The 18,005-nt window shown below is 33.4% G+C and overlaps 1 protein-coding gene across 4 annotated transcripts in view; it reads left to right on the forward strand.

Annotated features, from left to right (window-relative positions):
• LOC150104923 (uncharacterized) overlaps positions 1 to 18,005 on the forward strand; it is a 431,839-nt gene that overhangs the window by 279,287 nt on the left and 134,547 nt on the right. For all 4 annotated transcript variants that reach the window (XM_090395426.1, XM_090395427.1, XM_090395428.1 and 1 more), the window contains one exon: positions 10,682 to 10,715. In XM_090395426.1, coding sequence (XP_090251552.1) covers positions 10,682 to 10,715 — 34 coding nt within the window. The remainder of the gene's footprint in view (positions 1 to 10,681; positions 10,716 to 18,005) is intronic.

Genomic DNA, 18,005 nt, shown 5'->3' on the forward strand with positions numbered 1-18,005 from the left:
GTACGTCATTGGTTATGCAAAAATCTTTTGTGACCTAATGAATTACCTCTTCTAATTTCTTTTGGAATATTGTTCGAGTTCCTGTCTTTAATTCTGCACAACTTTGATAGTTGCAAGAATAAGTTGAGACTTTTTTTTTTTTTTTTGATTAACTGGAATAGCATAGAGATAACATAGTTTAAGCCTGGAAGATACTTAACATTTGAACAATGTTTGGGCTCCGAAAAATAATATGTTGAGGCTACACGTTTAGGGCAATATGACTCAACAGCTTGCCTTACATGACCCTATACGTTTTCCCATATTAAAAACTCGCTTTTCTCATTTCGATTTGTGCCATCTCTGAAGATGTAGCTTCTTTAGGTGCTGCGTCATATGAAGTGATAGCATGACCCAGATATCGTCGATTTATGATGCTGTGAAGGCTCTTAAAGAAAGGGAAAGGTAAGCTTTTGCAGCTGATTGTTTAAACTTTTGTCAAGCTAGTAAGTTTTTCATTTTTAATTGGTTAGCGCAGTATGAATCCTAAAAGAATTTACAGTTCTTGCTTGTGAGAGTAAGTCTGTGACTTTTAATCTCTGTGAGGTTTTTGGGTTAGTTGAGGGTTTGATTTCTGTTTAATAGTAGACGGGTTGTGCCCTATGGTTGTTTCTCCGACGATCGTACATAATTTTGTCTGGAAGAAATCAGACGGCTTAATATTTGTTAAATATTAACAAATTTTAAATAAAAAATGAAATCACAGCACTGCTTGAACATTATGCATGGCTCTATTAAGACAATGGCTAGTAACCAATTTTTTAAGCGGTATTAGATGAGTCGTAAAAAGACTGTTATAATGATGCTCATGACATTCAGCCCGATACACACACACACACACAATACGGTGCTATGACTGTATTTGTTGGTGTTAGCGCAAACTGTTAATTACGCCACCTAATTTCAGAACTGCACGTATGTTTAGGGTTTCATTTAAATTTCATTATGAAAATAATTCTATTTTTTTTTTTCAAATACGTTATCAATAAACCCAATACATAAAAAAATGCTTTTTTATATATAGTTGTATAAACAATACCAGGTTGTGAATGAAAATGTTCTTATTTGGACGTTTAAAATTCTTCACAAACGAAATAAAAAGTTTGCATTCGTTTGATCATCATGAAATTGCAAAACTTGAAGCAGTACAACAGGTAGCCAAATGACTCGTTGATATTGCATCACTAGACATTAACCCTAGAATTGATTCCTTACAAGTCATGTCTCCCACAGTTTTTTATGGTACTTCTGCTTTAAGTTTTTGATGAACTCCACAGAACGCTCTGTAATTTTATTGGCAGGACTGTGGTTGGGGAAGAGGAGGAGGTATCTTGGAGTGATGAATAAGAAGTTGAAGATCAGAGAGAGATGATGTTAAAAGTGGTAGACATTCCAGAAAATAGCAGCAATTGTGAGGAAGACACTGACCAGCAGCAATAAGGATATGGTGTATGTGTGTGTGGGTGGGGGGGGGGAGGTTCCGTTACTACATTATCTAACTAGATTACTTAAACAAAAACCATTCATTAATCCATGTTGATCTCCACATATAATCTTGTCCTTATCTGTCTAATTATGCATACAAGCTCTTATTATTTATTTATTATTTTTTTTTTGTGAATCTTAATAACGACAAAAGGAATCACAAACTAGTCTGTAGCTTGATGTCTCCATTTTTATCAGCACTCATACATACTCATACATTTATATTCATTCCTAATCCCTTTAATTCTCACTCTTGGAATGAAATATGTTTTTGCAGAATGAAATAACCTGATAGTTTTAATTAAACAGCTCTACTACAACAGGCACATAACCATCCTGACTATCCAGTGATATCATGCATTTCTTCTCCTGTTGTATAATTGAAAAACTCCTTGAATGCAATTTCCTTAGTATATCTTGGTTTTTTTTTTCAGTATCATCCTTTCTTCTTGCAAGTACTGTAGATCTCTATATATCTTCCATAACTACTACTTCTATAATTCCAGTTTGTTTTCCCTTTTTATCCATTTTATACCAAACCTGCTTATCCTTCTCTCTTTAGGTATATATAATTCACTATTGCTGTTAACAGATGTTTGCTTATTTCTGCACATTCCTGATGTCTTTCTCTTCTCTTCCTTCAAGTTCTTTTATTTATGGTATTGGCCTAAGCTGAATCTTAAGTCTGTCATAATCACTTACCTTGTAATTTCATAAATAGTTTATTTCTTAAGACTACTGCATGTATTTGATCCTTGTGGTTCCATAACCATATTCTGCCTGAGAATTAGCAAAATACAATTGCCTTGTTACCTTTCCTTAGCTCCGTCTAATTGTTAAAGTATTGAAATGGCAAGAGAAGTGTAATAACAATATGGAAATACGGAGTATGGGAATTATGCAGATTGCAGTCTAAGAAGACACCTACATTTATACAGACATCATTTTAGTTCAGGCAAATTCCTGCAGTTATGGAATTCTGTGTTGAAGAATGACTTCACCATTATGTTTTGATTGAAGAGCCATGCCAGTTTTAGCAATATAATGCACCTCACATAGCAAAGTCTTTTATGACTTAGTTTGAGGATAACATGCATCTAATGGTATAACTAGTAAAAGAAAAATCATATTATTTTATAGCTGCCAAAAGAAAGAAAGATCACATGTTTGGAACAGGGTTCATTGTAAACAAGAGGATAAAACATCTTATCATGGGCTTCAAAGCAAACTCATCTCAAATGTGTAGGTTATGAATTAAAGGACAGTTTTTAATTACAGTTTTATCTGTGTACATGCTCCAACTGAAGAAAAGAATGATGCTGAAAAAAAGTTATTTTATGACAAATTAGAGAAGATCTATGGGGAATATCCAAAGAGGGATGTAAAAATTATTATAGGTGATTTAAATGCCAAGATAGGCAAAGAGGATACACACAGGCCAACCATTGGGAAATATAGTTTACATAATGAGACTAATGATAATGGGACTAGATTGATCAACTTTGCTTCTTTAAGAAATATGTAGTACAATGTTTAATCATAAAGATATTCATAAAATGATCTGGAAGTCTCCTAATGGAGACACCTTTTAACCAAATGGATCATCTTTTAATAGATGCAAGACACCTATCCAATTTGATTGATGTTAGAACCTACAGAGGAACAAATGTTGATTTTGATCACTATTTGATTATATCAAAGATTAGAAGCAGAATATCTAATGCGAGGAAGATATGTAGGGCTATGCTAGAAAGTTTAATAAGGAAAAATTGAAGGAATTAGGAGTTAAAGCCAAATATGGTGAGAGAATCAGTGAGAGGCTTGGGATGTTCTTAGGGATGTTATAGTGACAACAGCAGACATAGTATTAGGAAAAGTCAGTAGAGTTAAGTATAACCATTGGTTTGATGCAGAATGTGAACATGTGACTGTATTAAAAAATGAGGCATATAAACAAATGCAGCAAAGAAACCATACTCATAATGCTGTGGAGGAATATCATTTGGCTCAAAAAGAAAAAAAAAGTGCATAAAAATAGAAAGAAGAAATACTATGAGAATGAACTTAATGAATTGGAACATCTCAGAAGTATGAATGAAAGCAGATCTTTCTATCAAAAGTTAAATAGTAGTTGGAAAGATTTCTGGCCTAGAATAAAGTTATATAGGGATAAGGAGGATATAATTTTGAGTGGGAATGAAATGATACTAGGAAGATGGGCAGAGCATTTCAATGAATTATTGAATCCAAATATAGCTGGTAAATTAGATTATATGGAAGAGAGCTAAGATTTAGAAGCGTTGAACCAGTACCAAAGTGGAGGCAGCTATTTAAAAACTTAAGAACAATAAGGCCCCAGGAATGGAAAAGATACAAGCAGAATTAATTAAACGTGCAGGTACAGAATACTTTAAGCAGCAGTGTCAACTTATCAACAAAATCTGGATTAATGAAATAATTGCACACTAATGGAATCTGAGCCTCATATGCCCCATCCATATGAAAGGTGATGTAATGATATGTTCTAACTACAGAGGAATTAATTTATTATGTACAACTTATAAAATTTTCTCTAATATTCTATTTAAGAGACTTTATCCCTATGTAGAGAATGTTATTAGCGATTATCAATGTGGATTCCATCAAGGAAGATCTACAAATGATCAGATTTTTAATATATGCCAATTACTTGAAAAATGTAATAAATTTGGAATTAAAACACATCATTTTTTCATAGATTTTAGAGCTGCATATGATAGCATAGATAGATCTAAGTTATTTATTGCAATGGAGAAACTGCAGATTTCACAAAAACTTGTTGTTTTAGTTAAAGCTACAATGAAAAATACTCATTGTCAGATCAAAATTCAGAACATGTTGTCTAATCCAATATATATTAAAAATATTGTTCGATAAGGGGGATAGCTTAGCTTGTTTACTGTTTAATATAGCACTTGAAAAGGTTTTCAGAAATGCTGGCATTAATACAAGGGAAACTATTTTTTACAAGAAAGTACAAATTATGGCAGATGATATTGATATTATAGGAAGGACACAAAAAGCAATGGAAGAAACTTTCATCAGTTTAGAAAAGGCAGCAAAGAAGATGAATTTGCAGATTTACCAAGAAAAAAACAAAGTATATACTAATAACATAACTAGAAAGATTTGTGATAATAATCCTTCTCAAATTGAAATTGGTTCCTATAAATTTGAAATTGTACATTGTTTTATATACTTGGGATCAGAAGTAATTGTAAAAATGATATCGGTACTGAGATTCAGAGAATTTTTCTTTCCGCAAATGAATGCTTCTGTAGACTTAGGAAACAACACCTAAAGTCACATCTGATCTCAAGAAAAACAAAGATAATGATATATAAAGTACTTATTATTATTATTATTATTATTATTGATACCTCCAAGGAGTCCGAAGACTCATCGCGGGAGGACACCTTTCCTCTACTACGAATCAACGCCATCTACTGCCCACCTCCAACACCACCACAACTAGTAATTTTTGTCTGTAAATTGCGTGTGTTCTGAAGGGCCGATTTGTATGTATGCGGGATGAAAAACCCGAGTTTCCGGGAGAAAAAACCCTGCTACCTCCGTATGAGATCGGCTAACTCACCATCAATTGAAATCGACCAGATAAAGATTCCTCCCGTCGCGACGAGAATCAAACTTGGGCCTATTCCATTCGAAGGGCGCAATGTACCGTTGTTCTTCCAATTGCGCTACGGAGGCACTTGTAAGACTAGTGTTAACTTATGCCTCTGAAAACTGGGTATTATCAATGGCAGATGAAAGATTGCTAGGTCTGTTTGAAAGAAGATTTCTCAGATATATTTTTGGAGCAATACAAGAGAATGATGTGTGGAGGAAAAGATATAACCATGAACTGTACAGATTATTTAATGAGCCAGACATTATTACATACATAAAAATAAATAGATTAAGTTGGGCTGGACACATTATTCAGAAGTTTCTGAAGAAGACCAGGGCTTGTACGTGGCTGTTGAGCCGATGATGATGATGGGAGGAGAAGTAAGATAGGTGACAAAGGTACAGTCATATTAATTAGATCCTCTTATGGATTAATTCAAGTACCACGTATCTGAACATATGAAGCAACCAAACATGATTTCATAGTTGAGCCCCATGCTCAACAAATTAACTTTTCTTTCTTATTATGCATTCCTTTTACTTCCATTCTTTATAATCTGTTGGCATCAGAGATGAATATTCAGGGTGGTCAGTGCACATCCAGAGAATAGTAATATCACTGATATTATATTTTTGCATTTATTCCCATTAAAGACTCCCATAATTGTTTCCTGGCTTCACATGATTCCTAAAATTAAACACAATATACTAATTCTTCATGAAGAGGACACTTTTCAGCACGTAAAGATTGCATAGGGGACAAAGCCAGGGTATGTGGTCACAAATGCCATACACACCTTTGGGCCGTTTGAATAGACGTACAGGGCGCAGTGGGTAAATTCTTATCATTCCAGTGGTTTTTGAACTACCGAGAAGGTGAGGCAAGGTGAGCACTGAGACAATAGCACCTAGAAACCAGTGGCTGTAATGGGTAATTGTATCAACCAATCAAATTGAACATTGTCATTTGTCATCAGTTGCTGTTTTTGTTTTCTGAGTTTCATCTGTTTTACGTGCATGAAGTGTGAACCTGCCATGTTTAGGACACTGATATTAGACAATTAATTTTCTATAATTTATAATCCTTTTTTGCCTATATTTACAATGGGAAACAGTGTTGATGATCTACTGAATATATTTTTAAATACAGCCATACATCCCATTTTCTGCCAGAGCTTTTGCAAATTGTATGATTGATTATAGATGAAGGAGGTTGGAACTTGTGTATAAATAAGTGAGTAAAACTTTTAGGCCTTTCTTTGGTTCAATCCAGAAAGTAATAATTTCCCAAGAAATTACTTTTTCCAATTTCTGTGCATATTATATGGCTGTATTTAAAAATTGTATCAAAATTCAAATTATTCATATCTCTCTCTAGTATTTGCCAGTGATAATCTCATCTCACCATGAAGCCCTTTGTGCTTCTCACATAAACGGCATGCATGAAGCATAGCTATTGTTCATTTGACCTTTATGCTTTTCATATTTAAAATTATATTAATTGATAAATTAAAGTATTTAAAGTTATCCTACAATTAAATGCATTGGCCCAATTAAGATGAGCACTGATACATATGCACTCTTAAAACTTTCACACATCAATAACGATGAAATCATATGGCCAGATCGATGTGAATTTTGTAGCGCAAGTTGCATAAGCAACCCAATAGCACACACCCAACCTAAATGGTCACGCGATGCCACTGGAAATACACGTCAATGTATTTCCATTAGATTACAGTTCCAAATAAGTTGATCCTCACTATAGCAAGCTCCTAGGACCAACAGGAATTATTTTTGCAGATAGTTTGCTGTAATGAATTTCCTTCAGCATTGTATTGTGTCCATGAGGCTTTCATTGGTACTTTTCAGCAGTTTGTTATAGTGATGGCAAACAATTACAATCAGTATGGGTCTGTATGTAATGGTACTACCAGAACCTTTATTAGCAGTGAGGTGTGTGAAGTGCAAATGCAGTGCATTTAGAAACTTTTACTCTTCAGTAATTTTTTATAAGTTTACCTAGTATTCAAATAGGCATAGTTATTTAATAAAATTTACACCTTTCACTTTGTCTATTGTTAAGATATTTGCTGTATGAAATTATAAGCATATATGATAATTATTAAAAGTATCATATGCATTTTTCTTATTTTTTTATATACTTGTACAATACATTCATGCTTAATAAACTGCATTATATACTTAATTTGTTCTTATTCCAAAAATGCTGTGAAGTAAAAATATAAGGAAATATCAAAGAAAAAACCATATATCTTCATTTTGGCAATGCAAATTAAATAGAAATGGGGATATTCAAGATCCAACCTCATTTCTAAGCCAAATATATGTAGAAACTTTGGAAGCGTTGAAAATTTAACCAGAGTGATTACAAGTTTATGCACTAATTGGGTGTTCACTCATGAAAAATACAAATTTTTGTTCTCTTAAGGTTTCTGCTTTGTCTCTGAAGAGAACCAACCAGTTCAAAATGGCTGCCAGGCCAGCAAAGCTTTTATCAAAAACATTAATAAAAGGCAAATATATGGATGCCTGGACAGCACCCGTCTCTCTCTTAAGTAGTGCAAGCTAAAGCAACTCTGATGCCATGGGTTGTATTCTCATAAACTCTGGTGAAATTTTCGAAACTTCAAAGTTTCTCTATATATTCGGCTTGGAAATAAGATTAGATCTTTAATTTCTTCTACTTCTATTTAATATGAGCAAATACTTTTTTGGTTTTCTTTTCATATCCTTTTAATTTTAAATTTTTTCTGCTAGCAAAAATAAGTAACCTTATTGTTTTACAAAAAAACAAATTAAAAACTGGTTATTATGGTGTTAGCGATAGTGAAAGTCAACTGTAATATTGATTTTATTTTTAACAAGTTGGCTTCCAACTTTCACTTCATTCATGATACGACCATACTATAAATCCTGTAACTTTTCATGATTTTATAAAATAAATCATTCACCCTTAGCAATTTGACATATATATATATAGAGAGAGAGAGAGAGAATAGAAAGCATTTCTTTGCTTTTTTAATTGCTATATGTAGGTTTAAAGATTTAGTAGGTAAATATAATTGCAAAGTTACCTAGGATGGATATGACATCAGCAATTAGTAAAATTATTACTTTAAAAAAATGTTCTGCATTTTGCTCATGAAAGAAAAAAGATTTCAGTGACATTCATCTAAGGCAAATGTTTTCAAAAATGAGCATCTTAAACATATTGTAGAGACTGTAATTCACAAAATTCAAATAGCAATATCAGCCATATAGTTGGTCTGTCTTGTGTTAGCATAGATAAAAACAGATTCATGTGTCTCATTGAAATGTGTGTGTGTGTGCTGTTAAATATGTAGTTTTGGGTCTTAAAATGTGATTAATTCCTGTATACCCTGCAGCAGAACACCAGATTGCAAGGTCTTATACAAGGAACCAGCACCTCCTTACTTCAATGACAATGATGTGGTGTTCTCTGCAGCATTTCCAGAATTCACTGTGTTGTCCTCACAATTTTTGCAATGTCCTCTAAATTTTAGATCCCTATCCACTATCACCCTAAGATCGATGATTTCCTCTACCTCCAATAATATATCCTCACCGAGAGTAAATTCTACATCTCCATCTTTATTTTCCAAATTTTAAAACCTTACATTTTGTAACATTGAACTGGCATCCCCACTTCCAGTCTCTATTTGTAGAACGGAACTTTATCAGACAAGTTTTAGGATCTCCAAAAGATAAAGTTCCGTTCTACAAATATCCAGGAGTATATTACATTCCCTGCTCCTGTGGTCTTGCCTACATCGGACAAACTTCACGAGTTTAGAAATTAGACAAAAAGAACATGTTGGTGATGTAAACCACAACAGAAGCATCTCTTCCGGCTTAGCACATCATTTCTGCACGTCTAACCACACAATAGATTGGCAAAACAGCTCCATGCCATATCTCGATGACGACTACAGGCATCGTGTATTTAAGGAAGCCACAATAGCACTAATAACCGGCAGAAGCCTCAACAGAAATTAGGGTGTAATTCTAAACAGTTCGTGGAAAAACTTGATCCTCTCTCTCAATCAATCTGAACTACAGCTAGCCAGTAATCACATTACAAGTCTACAACAAACACGCATGCGTGATAATGAATAAGAACAATAAGTCATCTCTGTCATGCGAAACGTGTAACATTAGATACTAGTTTCGTTTACAACGTTTTTTATGTTCCTTTTAATTTGCATTTACTAACTTTCATATCTCCGTAATGCCTTGAAAAAGCCAGACAGTTTGCTGGCGAAACTGGTAGGTTTGAATAAATGTTTTTATTGTAAAATACTGGTCTGTATTAATAAAATTGTATTTCTATTATAAAATGACCAAAAATGTATAATTTAGACCGTTAGTACATTCAAAACCTGAATCAGAATAATGAGTCATATTCTGCATTTTGCTCATAAATCATGCGTATATTAGCTTGTGTATTGGTTGCAGCTGAAGTATATGATTACACTATTAGAGCTCAATGGAACAATTGTAAAAGTTGCATAGATAGAAAATAATTTAAAATAATTATTAATTAAAAACTTATAAACAGTTAATAGTGATCATTTTCAAAAACTTGGCAGTTAGCATGAACTCTGATCAGTTGAGGCTAGGAGAGTTTCTTAGCATTTGATGTGTCAAAGAAAATATCATATTTGAACTTGCTGGAATGAAGTTTTGTCTGGCTCCCAAGAACTCTGTGCTTGTTAAGAAATTTTATTATTTTCTCCCATTTTCGCAATATGTCATTAGGGTATTCAGGTATTGAAAGTTTATTTTTCACTTGGTTAGACTATAATAAATTTAGTTTAATCCTTTATCCAAGTGTGAGCAAACAAAGTTTGTACCTGAAAGTATCTTCAGGACTAGAGTAAGGTAGTAACTCTAGCAACACCAGGCAACTCGTTGCAAAGGTGGAGCAAGCTTACATCACTCCTATCTCAGTATCTCCCATAATGCAAAACACATCTCCTTGCGGATATGTATAATGTTATGCATTAAGGGAAGGGCCACTACCCAGACTAGTTTCGACCTATTTCTATAAAATTCATTTTATAGAAATAAAATTTAAAAGATACTGTGCTGAGTTTTTTCATGTTTCTATAATATTCTAGTGTATCCTACCATGGTTTCGATTTTCTGATTCAACTTTCCAGTTCAAAGTGTCCATACAGCCATGATATCTTTCAAATGATATACAAAATATTAATTTATAATATTATTTCAAAATTGTTCATCATGAATTGTCTTCTTTAAACGAGATCGTTTGTGTGTACATTCTCTCTTTTAGGGAAGATGTGAGAACTAAGCTGCGATATACATCTTGATGTATATTACAATTCAACATATTAAAATTTGTTTATTGGTAGTTGCTTATATGATTATCAGTAATTTTTAATGGATTATTAAAATATCTCCTTTTTTAATTCTAATATAGCAATGATGATAATTCAAGTGAGCACGACGTTGAGGTAAGATTATATCTGAAGTATTCTAAATTTATGGGTTAAACTGCAGTGAAATAATAGGTTAAAAAATGTGTGTGTATTTTGATTTATATTTAAACATAATTTAAATGCATCTTTATAAATTGTAATCAAAGATTAGGATAATCTTTGATTACTCTACTTCAACAAAAAACTAGGATAGTTTTTTGTTGAAACTGTGCACAGTTTTAAGCTTATTTAAACCAGATTATCATTACTGTAATACATGATTATCTGTTTCATAGCAGGCCTCTTTTCCTCACAAAAGTTAGAAACTAATCCTAGAACCCCAAGATGCTATAAAACCTGCAGCACAGCGTGCTGTGTGCAGACAAGTGGTCAAGAAAAAAGAGCATACCGATATAGTTTTTGAACAACTGGAGATTGTTGTCCTTTATTTATTTCCCACATCCTTTAGTTGTTCATATGTAGAAGAAGCTCTAGAGATGCACTTTTGAATATCTTTCATTCGAGTTCCCATATTACCTACAAATAAATGTCTGATTGATACACTAATAAAGCCATGTATACAGATCCTGTGGTAGAGTTTAATTCTTTTATTAGCATCATGATGCATACTGAGAATTTTGTTTTCTCGTATAATAATAATAAAAAAAAATCTCAAGGCCTGTTCAATAGACAGATTTTGTTTACTCGATTAGCCTATGTAATAGATATGTGATATGCTTCTTTATTATACATAAAATTTTTTGTCTGACTATTTTTTAGGTGTAAAGATTATATCTTATTCTGGAACTAACTCAAAAGTTTGTCTAGCTAGTGAACTGGAAATGAACTTATCTGCAAACCTAGCACATAAAAGCTATATTGACCTCATAAGTAATTATTGCGACAATGTAACCACAACCGATATAATCAGCAGGAGGAAGGACTGCAGAGATAATGTTTAAAAAAAAAAAAAAAAGAGAAAGTGTAAAATAGATTAACAGAACAAAACATACAGTCATTTACTGACATGGAATACAGAGTGAGAAGGAAGAAGTAGATGGCATGCAGAGCAAATTGCTCAATGAATATAGGGCTATAATTATTATGTGCACTTTAACTATAGAGACATAGATCAGAAAAGAAAGTGTGATGGAAAAATTTGAATTTATGCACAAATGAAAGATAATTACCTTAAAAGCACATGGAAAGGGGAAACTCTGGGTTTGAGTGTGCTAAATAGTGACAACCACACTACCTCTCACTGAGGAAAGTAATCACGTAGTCTTACTTCAAGTGCGAGTTGACCAAGCATGTTTTTACAGAACTCATGATTATGACAAAACTTAGGAAGTAGCTTGAACTATTGCAATATCATAAACTAAAGGGAAGGATGCTGAGCAATGCATGGGAAATGGTTAAAAGATGTTTGAACAAGGCAGTATACTTGCATACACAAGATCAGGAGAATAAATCAGGTGGTAGTTAAATGGATGAATAGTATCATTAAGCAGAAGCTGCAAAAATATATGGAAGGAATATGAAGAGAAAGGTAAATCAGATGAGAGGGAATTGGAATTTCCTTTAGCTTTCTGAGCTAAAGAGTTAGTTTTCTATGTAGTGAGTACAAAGAATGATTATGGAAGAACTTAACAATTAATATATACAGGTATCCCTTGCTTAATGCGGGATTTGATTAATGCACCGAAATGAATTGCGATAATCCCTTTATATGTGCGGCAAGAGTTTTAATTAACGCACCTTTAAATTTTCCATGCAAAAACATGCAATCCTCGAGGAATGTTTCCTGGCCAAGAGAAAGAAAGTCATGATGACGTCATTCCTTCCCATTAAGCATTAAGAGTGGGTGTATTACAAGCTTCAATTGTTCTGCTGTATTTAAAAAAAATATTTAGATAACAGACCTAGTCATCCAAATTCGCTTAATGATCAGTGTGAGAATGTGAAAGTTTTATTTTTTCCACCAAATACGACATCATTGCTACAACCCATGGACATGGGCGTCATTACAACTTTCTAAGCCTATTTTCTTAAAAAGACATTCTCAAACGCAGTAGAAACAACAATGGGAGAAAATGAGATTACGCTCCAAGAAATTTTGAAAAATTTTGACATTAAACATGCAATTGAAAACATTTATGATTCGTGGGAGCAAGTATCTTCTAGCTGCATGAGAGCTGATTGGAAAACTCTTTGCCAGAATGCACTAATGGTTTAGGTGGTTTTCAAAATACTGTGAACAACATGGTTTGAAGAAATTATTGCAATTGGTGAAGACCTTGATTTTGATGGTGTTGATGCAGAAGATATTAAAGAATTATTGGATTCAAATTCAAAAGATTTCGGTGACAACGATCTTGAAATTGAACAACAACGAACAGATGGAATGTGAAGATGAAGTTCCAAAGGAAATAACAATCAAAGAATTGGATAGAATATTTCACAGTTTAGAATCACCTGAGCAGCAAGTAATGGATATGGATCCAGATTGTTAATCAAGGAATGCTTGTTTGCCGAGGAATATATGCTTATAAGAAAAAAAAACTAAACTGTTCAAATGACTCTTGATAACTTTTTTTTTGTATATAAAAAAAATTGCAGTAACTAATGTAGGTACAAGTATTTATTAAACATTTACTTTACATTCATTTTTTATCTTTCCTAAAAGAGTACCATATAAAGCGAATTGTTAATACAGTAATCGATCATGGACAAATTGTAATTTTTACCATTGATTATTATATTAGATTAACGCGATTTTGATATATGCAGTAACAACGAGGGATTAATTAATCGTGTTAATCAAGGGATACCTGTGTGTGTGTGTGTGTGTGTGTGTGTGTGTGTGTGTGTGTGTAAAGAGGGAGATTTTAAAAAAAAATGATGAAATACTTGGGTATCACTTTAACTCCAGGTGTAGATATTACAGTGTTGATAGTGCTTAGAATATTACAAAATCTCCATATGAATACTGCCATGGAACTCGATAGGATTTGTTGTATGTTATAAGGAAATGCAAGAGAGCTGACATGGCCTTTAATCAGGTTGTTTAATTTAAGCTGCAGCTCTGGCAGGGTCTTTCCCTGCCAATAATTTACCTTCTTTCCGCTCAAGAGAGTAGAAAGAGAATAAAATATTGTTGCTGTTACATAAAGGAGGCTTCAAGACAGAAGTAGTCTGGAGTGGTCAAGATAATAGAGAAGTTGATTAATGGCAGAATTCAGGAGCTGGCAGATCGCAGTAAGATACACCGTGAAGGGTAGAATGACTTTGGAAAGGCTTTAATAACTTACTTTCTATAATAAAGTGAGAGTTGAAGTTGGATAAAGGAAGCGGCTGTATCACTTTGTAAAGACATATGATAGGATACAGCAAGCAAATCTATTATGTATGCTATAGAAAATGATTTGTGGATATGTTACTAGTTGGCCTTGATTGGCTGAGTGGTTAACGTACCAACTCTCAAACAGGTAGGCTGCAGTTTCATATCTTTCCACGAGCATGGATTGGACATATGTGGCTATGGTAGATGAATTCCATTGCCTGGTATGAGATTACTGTTTAACTTATTGTAACTTGAAGTGACTTGAAAAAAAGTTCATGTTTGGTCTCTAGAGAAAGGTTCCAGAATATGTAAAAAAAAAAAATAAATAAAAAAGGAAGTGATAAACAAAATTCTTAGCCACCTATAGGTTTACTAAGTTTCATAGGTGGGGAAGACATAAAAACACAGCTTAGGTTGGCTGATTGCCAGACATATTATTATTATGGGTATCTCCATGGAGTCAGTAGACTCATTGCAGGAGACCCAAACTAGCAAAATAATATCTGTCACATCTCTTCTTGAATTCATTTAGAGACGAAGAGTTCACAACTAAGTCAGGCAATGAATTCCACTCATTCACCACCCTCCAGGCAAAAAACCTTGTTTTGACACCCTTGTTAACCACACTCTGCTTTAATTTCCAGGGATGACCTCTTGTTCTTCCATCACTATCACACAGCTGAAACATTTCCCCTGCATCAATCCTATAAAAACCTTTCAGTAATTTAAATGTTTCTATCATATCTCCCCTCTTCTCTGCCTATCAACCAACCTCTGCAATCCACAAGCTCTCAATCTATCAATGTAGGGAGCATTTTTTACATCACTTACCAACTTAGTCACTGTTCTCTGAACCCTCTCCACAGCCTCATCTCCAAGGAATCCAGGTGATCAGACCTGAGCACAGTAATCCAAATGTGGAAATATCAACACTTTATAAAGGGGAATAATAACCTCTTTATCTCTGGATGTCAGTGTGTTCCTCAACAACCAAGTAATCCTATGTGCAGTCTTGGACACATTAGCAATGTGTCCTCTGAACTTCATCTCCCTATCTACCAACACCCCTAAGTCCCTAGCCTCATCAATCTCTTGGAGTATTGTTCCATCAATGTAGTACACAGCTAGTAATCTTTTAATCCCAAAATAGGACTTTATACTTTTCCACATTGAACTGACATCCATTACCTTTTGCTGATTCTACCAGCTTATTTAAATCATTCTGCAAACTTTAAACATCAGCTTGATTTTTTATTGCGCTATCCAACTTTGCATCATCAGCAAACAACTGAATATCTTCCTGTAAGCCATTTTCTATATCATTTATATACAAATTAAACAACAATGGCCCAAGCACAGAGCCCCAAGGCACACCACTTGTCACCTGCAGGAGTGACCAGTGGTGTGCCTCAGCACCTGCCTCATCGTGGACTCTGCTCCTCCATACACCACCTTCTGGTATCTCTCCCTGAGCCATTCTCCTATCCATATCACCAATTTAGTATCCATTCCCATCTGCTCCAACTTGCGTAACAGTGTTCCATGGGGTATCCTGTCAAAAGCCTTAGCAAGATCCAGAAGTACCACTGTGTAGCCAGTTCCTTCATCCAACTCAGATGTCATTCTATTATGAAAAGTTAATAGATTGCTAAGGCAGGATCTACCTTTAACAAAACCATGTTGGCCTCTATAGAGTATCACATCCTGATCCACCCATTCTTGAATTTTGTCTTTAACCAACTTTTCCAATACTTTTATCACTACTCCTGAGATGGTGATTGGTCTGTAAAACCAACCATATCTAACTCTTGATTTACATGGTATTTGAATTGCACAATTTCAGTTTTGGATTGGTTGAAAAATGCTACAAAGTTTTGTTTTACATGGGATACTTTCATTTTAAAATGGGTTAAGAATAAAAAAAAAAAAATGTGTGTTATATTAAAAAGCTATGCAGGTGCCCTGTATCATTTGTTATGGGTTTGTACCCATTGGTGTCATGCAGCTATTGAATATGTCACACAGTTTTTAACTGTTATGATACACTGAAGTATCAGTTTACCACATGTGTGCAATTTTTAGATGTAATCATTAAGCAGTAAAATATTATATTTTTCTCCTTTCCAAACTCGCTACCCATACACAGTACTAACACAGCATAGGTTGATTAACCAACCTCTTGTGTGTGTCTGCATATAGTCCACTTGCTAATGTAAGCACTACTGTATTATTTATTAACACACATTGTTTGAAAAAAATAATATAAGGAGACATTTGTTCAAACATCACTTTATATACTATACTCTTACTTAAACAATTTATAATTAAAGATAGTTTTTTTTTTTTTTTTTTTTCATAGCAAATTTTGTTATCCTTAAATTTTTGCTATGTATCTACTCATGAAAATAAGCATTACATTTATTTTAAAAAAAATATTTGTCATTATTCTGAATCTATCCCCTAATTTTCTATACAAATGTTAAAATCTAGATTTTTATGATTTTCACTTACATGATACTTCCCAGAACCAATCTACCATGTAAATTGAGGGATAGGTGTATAAGATGGAGCAGAATCAAGAAGCAACCAATAATAAGCCACAGGGAGTCTATATTGGACTGTGGCTGTTGAATTTGTACAATAAATGATATCAGAAATGATTTGAGGGGAATACCCATTTGGTTGCAAATGGTGCTACACACTAGGAGGAGAAATAGTTGATAATGTAGAGATCCTGTAGGATGCTTTAAATAGATTGACAGTGTGACAAACAATAACAATGGCCAGTATGATGACTGCGAGAAACTGAAGCTACAATTTCTTGCACAAAAAAATCCAGATTTGGTCTTTTTTTTGGGGGGGGGGTTTCTTTGCAGAGTTGAAGTAATGGAGAGGATCAAGAAGCAGGTGAACAAAATAACAGGCTGTGGAATGCTTTCTATGAGGATATAATGAAGGTATTCATTACAAAATTAGATTGATAGGCAGAAAAGAGGGATATAATAGAAGCATATTAAAGGGATTTTATCGAGTAAGTGCTGAAGAAATTTCTTCAGATGACAGGAGAGCAAGGGATTATCTGAAAATTATGCAAGATTAGTTATTAATATGGTTGTGAGGGCTAGACTTTTTGTATGAATGAGTGTTAGTGCTTTGTGTATAAATGAACTTAAGGAGAGGCATGATTCAGATTCTATGAATAATGGTTAGCATGGCCTTCATGGGATCTTCAGATATCACAAAAATGCCTTGATAAATTTTATTTAATAAGAGTTATAATGATGTCTTGCCCCTTAACTTTGCATATATTTAACTAACAGTTAAGAAAGACATGTGCATAATCCAAATAATACAATGGACCAAATCATCAGTAAATCAAGAAAAGATGTGGGGACATGGGAGAGAATAACTGCTAAATTTTGAAAAAAAATCATAGGAACAGAAAGCACTGTCTTGTATATAAAATTTTACAAGTTCCAAATTCTGCTTAAAATTAAAAATTCATATCTTAAACGAAACAAAAATGACCATACTATTAGGACCTCACAATTAAATAGTAACCAAAAACCAAATAAAAAAAGATAAGAAGCTTCAAATTTCAGAACTAATATTTTTATAAACTGTTAAGAATGTATATGCTATATTTGATTACAATGAAAGCTTTAAAATATTAATTATGAGAATGAAATAGAAAGAACTCCACCTTACTAAAAAGTGCATCAAAAATTAAATTCTTGAAGTTAAAAAAAAATCATAATAAATATATTCGGTCCACATCTTGGTACTTCTTTAATCATTTTCTTTAAAGAAATTTAAAATGAATAGGATTAACTAAATTCCAGAACCAGAATAAAAATCTAAAAAGCCATGAAACATGCAATTCAGAATTTTGATTTCTTGCTTACACAGATAGGGCTGAAACTATGTTCAAAGACGGAAGTAAGACTAGGCTGGAAAACCGATAAAGTATAATTTTCAAATTC

The sequence above is a fragment of the Typopeltis vanoorti genome, chromosome 7, assembly GCF_054136105.1.
Source record: "Typopeltis vanoorti isolate ZY-2024b chromosome 7, IOZ_Tvanoo_1.0, whole genome shotgun sequence".
NCBI classification, from domain to species: Eukaryota; Metazoa; Arthropoda; class Arachnida; order Uropygi; family Thelyphonidae; genus Typopeltis; species Typopeltis vanoorti.